Consider the following 15,403-nt stretch of genomic DNA (forward strand, 5'->3'; position numbering starts at 1 on the left):
CAACTCTGTCTGGCGCACACAAAGAGGCATATTATGCTGTCTGGCAGAAGGCATGGTGCTGTGGTTTCTTACGTAAAACAGGGCGTTTTGTTTGGACTGCAGATTACCTTCGCATTGCCATTTCACACTGTCCACTGCTCCCTACAGCCACTGCCTGGTGCAGCCAGTTCCTGCAGCCAGAACAGAGTTACACTGGTGAGCCGGGGAGGCGGGCATGCCACACGTGCCAGACTCTCAGTGGTGGGGTACCTGGGTAAAACCACAATCATCTGCATGACCTCACCTTGGTCTTTGAAGCAGACACTAAGGGAAAGAATGCTCCTGGTTATTTAACATCAGACACGTGCTGAAGCATGATTAGAGGGAGAGGTGCTTGCAAATAAATTCCTGGTGGGAGTTTAACTGAAGGCCTCATCCTGGGACTGGAGAATGGACACAAGATGCAGTGCACATGCCTAAGCAAAACCCAGACACTCACTTTGCAGCTGAGACCATAATTCTGTCCCCACACTTCGGTAGGATGGTATTTTTCTGGTTTACCTGGTGATTAAAAAACCTGGCTCCTGTTGGGAGATGGGAGTAGCCAATCACAAACCCTCTTGTCCTGTCTATACACTAGAGTAACAGCTGCAAGCTGCATTCTAGACGGTTCTGATTGGCCCAGGAAACTTGAACTTCCTGAATTTTTTTTTTTTTTTTTTTTTTTTTAATTACAGCACATTAAAAAAACCTTTGAGCAAGTTGGTTTCTGGTTGGCTGCGTTGATGTTTGCTTCACCTCTACCTGCAAACTGACTTTTGTCCTATTAAAATTTGATACCATTAAAATCCCCATATCGTGTAATCCCCTAGCATTTGATTAAGTCCATGCCGTGTGCCCGGTCCTGAGGCAGTGTTTGTCTTGGAGGAAGGTTGCGTTAGACCCCCCATCCCATGTACGGTCTCAGAATGGAATGGTAGGAATCTGCCCCGCAAGGGAGCAGGGGATAGAGGCGGAGGCCGATGAAGAGCCAGAGAAGATGAACTCCTCGATGACAAGTGTAATCGGAGTGAGTGGCCTCGAGGGCTGTCTGACAGCGCAAGATGGCTCAGCAAGGATGACTGTTCCCAGTTTTCATAACAGGCTGAGGAGCGGATTGTGTCGTGGAGCAGCCTGCAGCAAACTCCTCAGGTTACCCCGGGCTGCCTAGGAACTGCCTGCACCTCAGGACCGTTAGCACAGTGGCATGCAAGGGCAACCAGAACTCTGGAAGTCCAGCATGAATTTTAGAAGTCCAGCCATCGTGGTGGCTCAGCGCCTGGCACAAGTAGCACTGAGATCCCTGGGTCCATCTGGATCAGCTGAGTCTGGTGTTGTGATCCAGCCCTGTTGAGTCTAGAGACCTGCTTGGCAAAATGGTTCTGGGAGGAGCATTGAGGTCCCTGGATCTTTTGGGTTGGCTAAGTCTAGTGCCATTGACTCTTGCTCCACATAAGTGACACTGCATTACCGGGGTCCATCTGGGCTGCCTAGTAAATTCTGAGGACCTAAGAGCTGTTGATCGAGAGACCAGGAGGGATGAGGTAGACGGGGTTTTCTTCAGGCAACTAACGGAAGTTTCCAGATCATAGGCCCTGATCTCGGGGGATTTCAATCACCCTGACATCAGCTAGGAGAGCAATACAGCAGAGCACAGACAATCCAGGAATTTTTTGGAGAGTGTTGGGGACAACTTTCTGGTGCAAGTGCTGGAGCAGCCAACTAGGGACCGTGTACCTCTTGACCTGCTGCTCACAAACAGGGAAGATTTGGTAGAGGAAGTAGAAGTGGGTGGAAACTTGGGCAGCAGTGACCCATGAGATGGTCGAGTTCAGGATCCTGACAAAAAGGAGGGAAGGAGAACAGCAGAATACAGACCCTGGATTTCAGAAAAGCAGACTTTGGCTCCCTCAGGGAACTGATGGGCAAGATCACCTGGGAGGCTAATATGAGGGGGAAAGGAGCTCCGGAGAGCTGGCTGTATTTTAAAGAAACCTTATTGAGGCCTCAGGAACAAACCATCCCAATGTGCAGAAAGAATAGCAACTATGGCAGGCGACCAGCTTGGCTTTTTTAATTTAATCTTCAGTGAGCTCAAACACAAAAAGGAAGTTTACAAGAAGTGGAAGCTTGGACAGATGACTAGGGAGGTGCATAAAAATATTGCTCGAGCATGCAGGAGTGAAATCAGGGAGGCCAAAGCACAATTGGAATTGCAACTAGCAAGGGATATAAGAGTAACAAGAAGGGTTTTTACAGGTATGTTAGCAACAAGAAGTCAGTGAGAGAAAGTGCGGGCTTCTTACTGAATGGGGAAGGCAACATAGTGACAGATGAGGTGGAAAAAGCTGTAGTCCTCAATGCTTTTTTTGCCTCTGTCTTCACAGACAAAATCAGCTCCCAGACTACTGCACTGGGCAGCTCTGTATGGAGAGGAGGTGAGCAGCCCTCAGTGCTGAAAGAAAGACTCAGGACTATTTAGAAAAGCTGGACATGCACAAGTCCATGGGGCCAGATACAATGCATCTGAGGGTGCTGAGGGAGTTGGCTGATGAGCCATTGGCCATTATCTTTGAAAACTTGTGGCAATCGGGGGAGGTCCCGGATGACTGGAAAAAGGCAAATATAGTGCCCATCTTCAAAAAAGGGAAGGAGGAGGATCTGGGGAACTACAGACCGGTCAACCTCACCTCAAGTCCCCAGAAAAATCATGGAGCAGGTCCTCAAGGAATCCATTTTGAAGCACTTGGATGAGAGAAAGATGATCAGGAACAGTCAACATGGATTCACCAAGGCCAAGTTATGCCTGACCAACCTGATTGCCTTCTATGATGAAATCACTGGCTTTGTGGATGTGGGGAAAGCAGTGGACATGATATACCTTGGCTTTAGCAAAGCTTTTCATACGGTCTCCCACAGTATTCTTGCCAGCAAGTAACAGAAGCATGGGTTGGATGAATGGACTATAAGGTGGATAGAGAACTGGCTAAATCGTTGGGCTCAACAGGTAGTGACCAAAAACTGAATGTCTAGCTGGCAGCTGGTAACAAGCGGAGTGCCTCAGGGGTCGGTCCTGGGGTGGTTTTGTTCAACATCTTCATTAATGATCTGGAAGATGGAGTGGATTGCACCCTCAGCAAGTTTGCAGATGACATTACGCTTGGGGAGTGGTAGATACACTGAAGGGTACAGATAGGATACAGAGTGACCTAGACAAATCAGAGGATTGAGCCAAAAGAAATCTGATGGGGTTCAACAAGGACAAGTGCAGAGTCCTGCACTTAGGATGGAAGAATCCCATGCACAGCTACAGACTGGGGACCGATGAGCTAGGCAGCAGTTCTGCAGAGAAGGACCTGGGGGTTACAGTGGGTAAGAAACTGGATATGAGTCAACATTGTACCTTTATTGCCAAGAAGGCTAATAACGTATTGGGCTGCATTAGTAAGAGCATTGCCAACAGATTGAGGGAAGTGATTATTCCCCTCTATTCAGCACTGGTGAGGCCACATCTGGAGTATTGTGTCCAGTTTTGGACCCCGATTCAGGTAGTTGAAGGCTGCTATCAAATCCCCCCTCGCTCTTCTCTTCTGCAGACTAAACAAGCCTAGTTCCCTCAGCCTCGCCTCATAAGTCATGTGCCCCAACTTCCTAATCATTTTTGTTGTCCTCTCCTGGACTCTCTCCAATTTGTCCACATCCTTTCTCTAGTGGGGGATCATCTACACAAGTGCTTTGTCGGTGAGTGTGTGACACACTGTGAGTTATTCGTAGGTGTAAAATAGTGAATGTAAAAATGAGCACAGTAGTTTCACAACGTTTCCTTTAAATACGTAGTGATTTGCAGTCCTTAATGGTGTGGACGTCAATACATTTTTTATGAGTTGATAGACGGGCGGCCCTTCAGGTTTGTAAAAATGATATTTGTGGCCCTCGAGCCAAAAAGGTTGGGAACCTCTGAGTCAGGTGGTTTAACTGTTCATTTCCTTGCTTTTGAGGGGCACATGCAAACTTGATTACTGGGGGCTGTGCACACAAAACCTTTTCCATCAGACGCCACATGCTCTGCTCCATTAATCAGGTTTCTGTGGGCCTGGGTTTGTGTCAGTCGTGTGTGTAGCAACCCTTGCTGCACTGCAACAGAGTTCTGTGTGTATTAATTTCCGAGGGTTTTTAAATGATTTATTGGGGTTGAGCATTGGATTGGGATTTGGGAGGGTCGGGGGGAACTGTGGGGCAGAAGTGCAGCAGGAAGGTATATTATCTGTCAGCAGTTGCACATGAGCCCCTCTCTGCTCTTGGATAAAAGCACAGCACCTCATGGAGGTTTTACGTGCATCGTCTCCATATATCAGACTCGTGTCCATCACCCCGCCCCCAGTCAATTGGGCTTGTGTGTCACCTGTCCTTCTCCCTCCCCTGCCCCTTTCAGCCAATCAAGCTTTCATGCACTGGGTTGCCGTCAAATCAGGTGCGCTTGCCCCACCCTCTGTAAATCAGGTTTGTGTGCACAGTGCATAAACTTCTAGCTAGAGCATCAGTGGTGGCTGAGCATGACCCTGAATCCAACGTTTTAAAATAGGCCCCTTCTGCAGCGCACCCATTTTCCTGGAGGGCGTGCACAGGGTGATTGAGACAATGACCAGTAGGACTGGCCAGGAAGAATTTCAGCCTGAGGCCGAGTTCAAAGGCTTTCCATTAAAAATGTATGAAGAGAAACCGAACAAGGAGAACTCAGCGTATGAAACTAAGCCAGTGTGAATCTGACACTGACTGGCCGCCTACATTTAGAGAGAACCAGGGATTTGTGCCCCGTTTCAAACCCCTTTTAGACTGCAACCCTAACGATGGAACTGCTTCTGGCACCTCCGTACGGCCGGGCACCCAGCAGCCATGGGCCAGGAGCACTCCATGGAGACCTGCTGTTGCCTGCCTTTTACATGTAGAATAAAACTAGCTAGTGGTGCTGGGCGGGGGGTTAGGGATGCCCCAAATGCAGCCCTCTAGACGCGCTGCACCGTGTGCTCCCCTGCTGGGAGGGGATCGGTGGTGGTTGGGGTCGGTTTCAGTTAGGCCCTTCTGAGAGAAAAGGGGCTGTCAGAGGCTCATTCTTTCCTAGGACAGCGGCAGCCTGGAGGGCTGTTTTGTGGTTTCTCTTGTTGTAGCTTGTCTTTCACGCTCCCTTCAAGGAATGACAACCTCACACTATTGTGTGTGCGTGCGGGGGAGAGGGGGCCGCAGGAGCCCTGTTAGAGTTCTCAGGATGGGGCAGGGCTGGGCGAGGGAGAGCAGGGGGGCTGGGCTGGGGACAGGAGGAGCGGGCGGGGTGCCAGCGTACGTAAAACATCATTTTGTGTTGTCCTTTTTTTGTATAGCCGTTTATATCTAGACGCGCACACGGAGGGACACACACACACAGAGGGGGACACACAGCGTGTACGTGGAATGGCGGGGCCGTGAGAAAGACAGCGTGGTAAGACTACCAAAGGTTGGCAGGTGCCTTAATACAAAGGTTGAGAGCCACTGCTTTAAGAAGCTGCCCTTCTCTGGGAAAGGCTGAAGACACACCGAGGGTGTGTCTACACTGCAATTAAACACCCGTGACTGGCCCTGGGCTGACTCAGGCTCACAGGGCTTGGGCTACAGAGCTGTTTAGTTGCAGTGTAGACTCTGGGGCTGGAGCCTGAGCTCTGGGACCCCACAGGGGGGAAGGGAACCTGAGCTCCAGCCCCAGTGTCTACCACACAATCAAACAGCCCCTGACCCTGCGCCCCGGGAGATGGAGTCAGCTGCACGGCCAGCCGTGGTGTTTATCGGCAGTGTAGACGGACCCTCTGGGCTTCAGCCTGTTGCTCCAGAGCAAAGCAAATGCAAGGGTTAAGGCCACTCCAGCCATTTGGTTATTGCCTGGTCAACATCACCTTCTTTCCTCCAGCTTCACCGCAGCATTTCTGGAGCAGCTGGAGGGGTTACTGAGTCTGTGCTGGATCCCCTAACGTTTGCTCTTAAATGGATGCTGCTTTTACTTACCAGAGCAGGGTCCTGGCCAACTCGAATGGTAGCCTTCCTTGGCGTCTTGAGGCGTCAGGGCTCTGCTCAAGAGAGAGATGCCTCGGCAGTTCCTGCCATGGGAGGCTCACCATTCTCTCACTCCCATCAATCAAGGCAGCTTTGGTGGTTGGCTTTGGAGTTCGCCCAGAATGAATCCAGCTAGCCAGGAGGTGATTCTGGTCACACTGTGTGCAAGCTGCCCACTGATCAGGAGCTGAGTTCAGGTCAGGGTGAGCTGCGGCGGGTCAGTGGCTTTGAGAAGGTTCATGTTTTCTGCCCTGTAAAAGGCATTCTCAGCGAAGAACTGCCTTGCCCTGGGCTCCCCCGGAGGGTGTCGGACTTGACGTGAGACTGGAGCTGCACAAGTAATTCAGACGGGGGTTACTAGATAAGGTGGAAGTGCGGTGTTTGGCTGGCGGAAGGGTGCGGCAGTGGGATACAGACCTCCTCACCACATTCAGATCTGACCCACTGGTGGTGGCTGAACGTCACGCTGTCCCATGGCTGTCTGACTGATGGGAAATGAGACTGGGTGAGAGGGTCTCACGCCACTTCCACGTGTCATGTGTCCACTTCCCGCATCCCATTAGCAAAAATTAGCGGTAAGTGGCAACCTCCGCGTAGGGGATTTAGATGCGTGCTGGAGACGGAGCTCCCCTAGTGGTGGTGTCTCAGAGCGGGGCTGAGGCGTGTGGGCAGACACAGGCGTGTAGATGGGGAGAGGCTTGTGCTGTGTAGTGAGTGAAAAGAGGGCTTCAGCCTTCAGGACTGTAAACGTGCATGACGTTCACGCAGAAGCCCCTCAGTAAAGGGGACACGGCTGGTTGCTAGGTGCCTGCCCCCTCTTGGGAAGCTGCTCTGCTTAATTTGGGTAATTCCAAACATTGTGCGAGGTCTGTTCTATTCTGGAGACAGCCTTGGGCATTCAGGATTTGGTTGGCTCAGAAAGCAACCCATCGGCTGCCAGGAAAAGATCTCCTGACCCACGAGTCATCCCAGCCACCTCTGTGCCTTTCTCTTTCAGATGGGAACAGCGAGAGCTACCTAATGGGAGGGTCTATTACGTGGACCATAACACCAAGACCACCACCTGGGAGAGACCTCTGCCTCCAGGGTAAGGCACTTTTGAGATACTTGGAGACTCCCCGGGCAGATGAGAACCCCAGACAATCGCTGCCTGGTTGGATGGGGCATGCAGCAGGCTGGATGTAAAGGAGAAAAAGGGCAGGGAGACAGAGTGGTGGCGGAGACACATCTCCATTTCCAGGCAGGTTGCTGTCTCCTGGGAGATGTGGCACAAGCTCTCATGGCAGTCCACGCTTGCTCGCCTCAGCCCCTTTCTATTTGTTGTGCTTGGGTCCTCCACCTGTTTTGTTTTTCTTTAAAAGATTAACCTTCTTTCTTAAACCAGCCACAGAGCGTGTAGGCAACCTTACCAACAGTGTAGACACATCTGTGCAGAACAAAGGTGCCTTCAAGGAAAGGGGGCCATGAGAACCTTGCACAGAGACCCAGTCCTGCTCCTGCAGCCAGGAGGGGAGGGAGCAGCCTGAGAAAACAGGTGCTTCTAAGTGAGAGATGCTTTGGGCATTGCTGATCCCTGATGGTCAGGAGTGGGCACTTTTCCCCGCACCCCAAAGTGCCCACGGCAAACCTTCTGAGGATGGAAGGTGTTCTCTCTGAAAGCCACATTCTTCCCCACTGCGGGGGCTCCTTGCTCTGAAAAAAACAGAGCTCTGTTCAGCCTGGGGAGATCTGCTAGAAGAAATACCCTCCGCAGAGCTTGTGAATACAGGGGTCGTGTTTTCCACTGCAGAAGTAACCCACAGGTCAAGTCTGCAGCCCTTCTGAGCCCTGGTTTTCCAGGGGTCTCTTTGGTTCCCTCCTCTCTGTGCCCCATAAAAACTGAAACCGATGAAGCAAAATCATTGTTCTTCCCTCGATTGCGTCTGTTCTAGACTGGGGTGCCCCTAGTCAGTGAACATACTTTAAAAGGCAGTGTGCAGTGTGAATGTGAAATCAATCCTTTCCCACACTGCTTCCAGAACCACCATCTCTTCTAGTTACATACAAACATACATTTACTTCTGCTAAAATCTGACCTCTGCAGCCCTCCCCTGCTGCTGTGTTGTCTTATCAGACAGAGCTCGTAGGCTGCACCAAGTTTAGGCAGGCCCTTGCGGGGAGAGGAGACCTCCCGGAAAACCTCTGGTGGCGGCTGTGACTCAAGGGGGGTGCTCTTCCCTCTCAGTACAGACCTACTTCCCCAACCTGGTGCTAGGCGGTGCTGTGCTCCTGGAGGAGTCCAGCTCCGGGAGAGAGGGAGGGAGGACACCCACTGACTCACCAGTGTCACTTCCTTTAGCATCTGGGTTCTCCCTGGCCAGCTCCTGTCATCCAACGCCTCAGCAGTACTGCCCAGCTGCTCAGAGGCGCCATGGCTCTCGGCAGCTTCAGGCTGTCTGGGTTGAGGGCGTTCTGGCCAAAGGAATCGCTTCCCCTGTGACACGAAGGTCCCAGTGTACGTGAGACTGGTGCTGCCATGGAAATCCGGCCGTGCTGGCTCCTGTGAGGGGAGGCCAAGCAGTGTCTGAATGAGGCTGCGGTGCTAGCGCTCAGGGCTCAGTCACAGTCATGCCAGGACGTGCTGGAGCTTTTCTCATCCTGCTTCCCCACAAAGTCTCCGAACCGATTTTCTTGCTTGCGAGTTTGGAGACCAGTAACCCCCGAAATGCTGCTGAGAGCCAAAGCGCAGCCCTGTGCACGTCCGCCGTTAATCCACCGGGCCCCTGCGTCAGCCCGGGGCCTTGGACGTCTTCTGTCCTGCGGCTGTTGGGGGCGACTAAGAAACCGCTCCGGGGCAGTTGGTGGGCACCGTAATCCACTGGGGCCCACCTCTGACAACCCACGAGGTGTTCGGCCCACTCTCAGCTGCTGCAGAGCAGGAAGCACCATGCCAGGGGTACGTCTGTGGTGTGAGACTCCGCTCCGCCTCACGAGAAGGCACAGAAATGCCACCATCTGCTCGGTGGCTTTGGTGCTCACTGAATCTGGTTCCAAAGGCTCCACCGGCGCCTCGCTCATCATCGCTCTCGGAAGACTTCTGGGGCGCCCTGTGCCTTGGGGTGGTGGGGCCCTCTTGCAGCAGTGCTGCACTCCTGTCACTGGGTGGCCATTCCCCCCTGGTGGGATTGAGTCATTGCTGGCAGTAGATACGGACGCTGAGTCTCCTGCCTTGGAGCCTCGGTGCTAGAGGTCCTCTGGGTCTGCTTTGGTGCCAGCCGGGATGGGCTTGAAGGCTCACCCCTAAGGCCCTCGGAGTAAGAGAACTCCTGTGTCCAGGACTCAGGCTGTCCCTTTCAGCCTGAGAAGAGTTTTCCTCATGGGGCTTCTCCAGCACCTTGGGATAATCCTTCACAAGGGCCTTACCCTCTGCCGGGCACCTGGGCTTTGTGGGCATGTTGACAGGGACCTCTCAGTTCCTTGGATAGGCTAGGGTGATGGTCTGGCTGCCAATAGACGATGACGGGCGTTAAGGCTGGCTGCCTTCCCCTCTGACAGTTGTGAAGGCTGAATTCCTAGGAAGGAAGGTCTGTTCCTCCAGCATTCTCGGTCTCTGAGTAAATCGTGGCCAGGTATCGCCTTCAGCCATGAGACTGGGTGCTGCTCTGGTAGAACACCTCCCAGGGGAACCGCAGGCAGTCGTGACGAGCCTGCTGATGGAAAGCAGAACAGAGTCCAGGCCTCTGACGCAGCAGGCAGGGCAGGGGCTCAGGTCTGACGGTTCAGACCCGCCAAGGAGTGCTGGGGGGTAACTGCAGTACCCAGGTGTGTACCGCATTTCCCAGTCGCTGCACCAAGGGAGGGGCTGAGACCGTCACCCCAGTACATCCCTCTTTTTCAGAACCTTTCCTAACTCATGCGTGTCAGCTTTCGCCTGCCGGCCTCCAGCTGTCATGGCCACTGCTTGGGCGCTGGCACCTACTGCCAGAGAAGCTGTGTCTCAGTTTAGGAAGCAGCACATTCTTCCTTTGGCCTTTAAACATCCCCATCGTCATCCTCCATCCCTCTGACCTGTCATGTTTGTTACGTTCACACGTTTCCTCCCAGTTGTCCCTCCTGTGCCCCTGGGGGGACCCCTCTTCTCCAGCTGCACCTCCCTAGCTCCGGGCTTTGGGCCACCCGTGCACTGTGCTGTGAGATTACAGACCAGGTGGGCTCATTCCAGATCAGGGAGCCGGGAGATCTGCCTCCCTTCCTTTCCAGCCTCACTGGAGCACTCCGGAAGCGAATGATTTGTTAGGCTGAGCGCTAGGGAAAAGCACAAACCTCTGTGGCGCTCCCAGACTAGCACGTCCAAACGTGTTAGCCAACCCATGCTAATCGGCAGCCAGCTCTGGTGGGAGGGTGTGAGAAAGCGAGAGAGACTGGGTGTCGGGGCGAGCCGAGTGCTCATGTTCAGGCTGTAATGCTGTCCTTTCTGCGGTGTTTCCAGCTGGGAGAAGCGAGTGGACCCCCGGGGCAGATATTACTATGTGGATCACAACACCAGGACCACCACTTGGCAGCGTCCCACAGCTGAGTATGTGAGGAACTACGAGCAATGGCAGACGCAGCGAAACCAGCTCCATGGGGCCATGCAGCAATTCAGCCAACGATTCCTGTACCAGGTAAAGGGGAATGCTGGTGGGGCCCTGCATTACAGCAGTTTTCCGTGGCCCTGAGCAGTGTGTGCAGGGGGATGTTGGCAGTAGCTGTGTACTGACAAGGGATGCTCTGTCCATTCTGCTAACCAACGAAGGTGACATGGGGACCCAAACAGCCTAGAGGGGCTCCAGTGAAAGTACAGCCTTCTCCAGCTACTGCTTGCTCGGACCCTTCTCCAGACTGCAGAGTCTTTGCCCATTGTATTGGGCTCGTCTCCGGGGCCGTTAACCCAACCCTTCTCTTCACTCCAGAGCCCAGCACTCCCCTGAGAGTCTCACCAGCGGACTCTCAGCGACTGCCCTCATGCACCGTGTCCCTGCTCCGCTCCGCTCAGAGCTCTGGAACTGCATGAACTTCGGAGCAGGGTGGTGGAGCAGCTTGGAAGAGCCCACAAACGCCTCTGCTGCCTCCAGGGTCCCTTCCAAGCCTGCCACTCCATTTCCTTCAGCGAGTTGGCTGCCCTCCACAGGCCCATTGCTCTCGCCCAGGGCTCTGGGTAATGGGGTCTGCCAGGGCAGCCCGGGCTCCACAGTGATGGGTGGGGAGGGGCGTCCGTCAGTCCAGGGCACTGACCAGAGCATGTCGCGCTCTGCACAGGCCCCCCCAGGCACTGCAGCCATGCCAGCTCTTTGTGAGGCCCCCGGCCCGCACACGGGACAGGGAGGATGAAGTGATTGCACTCTGCTGCCGTTAGTGCTGGCCGCTGCTCCGCTCCCATCCCAGAGGGCCCTTTGGGCTGGAGCCCTCCTCTCTGCCCACTGGCCGGCCTGCCTCTGTGACTGGTCTCTGTCTCGGGAGACGCCCAGAGCAGCATTTCTGGGCTTCTCGCAGCAGCACGGGATGGGGACAGGGCTGTGTCCAGAAGCTGCTCTCGTGCTGTGCTGCGTGGCCCTGCCCTGGGGGTTTTCGGAGGGCTCCTGCCTTTGGCAGCCCTGGAGCATTTGCAGTGCGGATTTAACTGGGCACCGCGTTAGTTCTGCCTTTTGCTTCTGTGTTGCCCCTGGGCCTTTGACGGGCCGCTCGCACTCCCAGCACACCTGTGGGCCTGGCTCAGAGCAGTGCGGGGGCTGGCTCCCGGCAGCTTTCGGCTTTGCTTGTGTCACGCTGCCATGTTTGTGTAAATCAGTTATTTTTAGGTCGCAGTGAGGTGATCCCTCCGGACGTGACTCGGCTGGGGTTCTGGCAGCCTGCTCCGTGTGTCTGTCTGAGCAGGGAGGGGTAGCGGAGACAGCTCATGGCATAAGCGCTCATTTCTCAGCATGGCTTCAGCAGGGCGAGTGGCCTATGCACCCAGTCCCTGCTTGTCAGGCTGTGTGCAGGGAGAAGCTGCGTGACGATGGGAAGGGGCCTCAGCTGACGGGGATTCGCATTGTCCTCGGTTTTTGTTCCCAGTCCCAGGTCTTGTCTCACCCCCCTGGGATACAAAGAGCCAGTTGGGTTCCCCTGCTCCCTGTGACACAAGTGTGGTTCTGTGCGTGGCCGGAGATGCCACGTACCAAAGTGGCCACGGACTATAGGCAGCCCCGTGGTGCGGAATGGGAGCTGTGTGTGGACCTGCTCCCAGGCCCTCGGTGCCCCGTCCCGCGGACTGGGCTGGCAGTGCCGTGGTGTTTCCCTGAGCCAGACTGAGCCCCATTCAGTTCTGTGCATGGCGCGCGAAGGAATCCGGGGCCTGCCTTGGAACGTGAGCCCCCAAGCCCACAACGTCATCTTCGGACTGAAATGAAAAGGCCTTTTTAGTAACAATATGTTTCTTATTTAACGAAGAAAAGGGTTTGCAGAGCCCCCCACTCCCCTGAATCCTTGCCTGTTTGGTCTGGCTGGCCATCCCCAGGAGACCTCCCAGCGAAGCCAGGGGTGGGGGGGGGAGGTGTTAATCTAAACAGTCCCTGCCAGCCCAGGAACCAGCATCCCCCGGCTGGGGCTGGGTGAGGACTGCTGCTGTGCTCTCCCTGAGTAAGAATAGAGGTGCTTTGTGCAATGGACCTGTTGGGGGGAGATCCAGGGGCTGGGGAGACGCCTGTCTGTGCAGGCATGAATGTTTCCTCAGTTGGAGTGCATCTCGCACACTGCTGCTGGTTGTCACAGCCCGCTGCGAAAGGGGGGCGGGGGAGGCTGCAGGCTGAGCCAGGAAGTGCTGGGCGTGGACAGGGCTTGTGGGAATGATTTCATTGGAAAGGCCTGCGATATTTTTTCCCCTCTGGTGTGTGGTTCTTGGGGAAGGTTGGAGGTGTAACTGCGGTGGTGATACCAGTCGCCTTGGCCAGCGGGAGCAGAGCAGCCACACGCAGCTGGACTTTCCAGCAAGTCCTTCTCCTCTCTCCTGTGGTCCCAGCCTCTGGTTACTTTGGGCATTTTGTACCCCTGAGTGTGCAGGCTCCCTCTCCCGGTGCTGAGAGTCGGGGGCGACAGGAGGTGAGAGGGGGGCAGGGAGCTCGCCCCCACTTCCCTGCTCATCTCACTCTGGGCTCTTGATAACCTTCGTGTTGTTTTTCTTTTGTATTTTGCCCTCTCTGCCGTCTCCAGTCGTCCGGTGCCCCGTCTGACAATGATCCTCTTGGTCCCCTTCCTCCCGGCTGGGGTGAGTACTTCCACGCCTTCTCTCTTGCTCTCTTACTTCTGCTGCTCACCTGGCAACCGCCCCCGCTCCATCTGCAGGGCTCCGACCCTTCCTGCGCCTCCCTTGCTCCGTCCATCCCTTCCTGCAGCGCCTTTCCGCTGGCTGACTGCTTTGGGGGAGGAGAACCTGTGCTCTCAGGGGCTTCTTCCCTCTGCCTGCCTCCCTGAAGCATGGTAGGTGGTGTGTGAATATTGGGGAAGATGACATTCTCCCATGGTCCATGCTACTTGTAGGACCGGATCTGCCAGGTATCAGAGCCGGCTTTGACTTTCAATCTAGTGTTGATCGTCAGGAGGATCCCTGCTCTGTGGGTTTGCTCTCTGTCGATGAATCCCAGCAGCGTTTGTGATTGTTGCCGGGATGCGAGGAGGGTTGGAGGTCTCCAGAAGAGGAGAAGCAGAGGCTGGCTCTTCTGCCTGGGTCTCTCTGCTGGGATACGCTTCCCCTTTGCATTTGGGAATGGGGGGGGGAAGGGGCCTGAGCAATTCTCAGCTCTTGATGATGGCGCCCAGCAGGAAGTCGACACTGGGGATCGGCTGCGGTCCGTCATCCGTGTCAGTGCTTTCCACCGGGCTCCATCCGGCACCTTCCTTCATCGTGTCCCATGTGTGAGGAAGGACGCTAGACCCGCGGGAGAGCGAGAGTGGCTTGCGGGCGAATGCGGGGCTGGGAGAGCAGCCTGGCGGAGCTCTAGGGAGCAGCACCAGCGTGTGAGGAGGGGAACGGCCGGTGGTAGCGCAGCGTTCAGCTGGCCCTTGCTGAGAGTCTGGGGAGCGACGGGCTTGTGTGCAAAGGGCTTTCGTGGGACAATGCTGAGTGGGCTGGCCTGGTCTGAAACGGGGTTTCTAAAGCAGGGTGTGGAGCAGAGAGTGCCCTGCGTACGCCAGGGCCTCCTGCAGGTGCTGCTAGGACAGGGCAGCCTCTTCACATGTCCCCCACCCTCCCACGTCCCAGGTAACAGCTGGGTGGGGGCATTGTTCCCGCTGGGCTGAAACCAAGAGGGTGGGGCAGTCACCCCACCCCCCCCCCCCCCCCCCCCCCGAATAATCAAGTGTGGGAGGACAGTTGCCAAGCCCGAACCGTGGGGATGCAGAGAGAACGGGGCCGTTGCCTGGGGTTCTGGCAGGCACTTGGCAGCCTACGAGTGACACACGATACCAAACCAGAGGCTGCTGCAAACCTCAGCGAGGACAGAGAAACAATAGCGAGAAGAGAGACATGGGTGGACGCCAGGAGCCCGACCCACAGCCGCCGGGGGGAAGGAGGGTCTGGGTAGCTGCAGGGGCGACACGGAGACTGGGGGCTGCCCGTGCAGGTGGGGCTGGGCAGTGCTGGGGTCCGAGCGCCTGGGTGCCGAAGCCGATTCACGTCGCAGGAAGATGGGAGCCGGGCTGCGGGGGCTGGAGGGAAGGGTCGCAGCCTGGTGAAGGGACTGCTGGTGGCAGCAGCTGTTTTCCTATCTTGACACCAGGGAAACTGTCGACAGCTCCTTGGGGGTACGAGCCCCAAAGCAGGGGAGGGGCCTGCGTGACGTGCTCCAAGGAGATGGAGGTGAGGCGACAGGATGCAGGGGAGAAAAGGAAAATGCAGGGTGACTCGAAGGGACCAGCATCCTGACAGCCCGGCGTGCCGGGTGGAAACCCAGCTGCCTGAGTCGTGTAACGCTGTCCTGGGCGAAACAGCTGGCGCCAGCCCTGCACTGACCCTAGGTGCTGAGACGGGCCTGACAGAGCTTCCACGGCCCTGGCCTCCGGAGTTCTGACCCTGCTGGCTCCCCTCTTTTCTGAGGGAGCCCCTTTCCTTTTGTGCGCTCTACAAGTGGGCGGGGGCCTGTGGCCTGGCTGGGCGACGCGGGGCCCCAGGGGTGGTGGCCCGGCTGGGCCGTGGGCTGGGCGATGCGGGGCCCTGGGCTGGGCGGAGCTGACAGTCCAGGGGAGAGCCTGGCAAGCGAAGCGCTGCCTGCAGGCGGCTCGGTGACGCTGGCTCTGTCTGGCGGCTGCTCCCCAC

General features: G+C 55.7%; 1 protein-coding gene across 2 annotated transcripts in view; it reads left to right on the forward strand.

Moving 5' to 3' along the window:
• WWP2 (WW domain containing E3 ubiquitin protein ligase 2) overlaps nt 1-15,403 on the forward strand; it is a 72,135-nt gene that overhangs the window by 42,594 nt on the left and 14,138 nt on the right. For both annotated transcript variants that reach the window (XM_067543389.1, XM_067543390.1), the window contains exons 9-11: nt 7,094-7,183; nt 10,565-10,739; nt 13,303-13,357. In XM_067543389.1, the coding sequence (XP_067399490.1) occupies nt 7,094-7,183; nt 10,565-10,739; nt 13,303-13,357 (320 nt within the window). The remainder of the gene's footprint in view (nt 1-7,093; nt 7,184-10,564; nt 10,740-13,302; nt 13,358-15,403) is intronic.

Source organism: Emydura macquarii, unplaced genomic scaffold (genome assembly GCF_026122565.2).
Source record: "Emydura macquarii macquarii isolate MOO-44397 ecotype Brisbane River unplaced genomic scaffold, CSIRO-AGI_Emac_v2 contig_839, whole genome shotgun sequence".
In the NCBI taxonomy this organism is placed as follows: domain Eukaryota; kingdom Metazoa; phylum Chordata; order Testudines; family Chelidae; genus Emydura; species Emydura macquarii.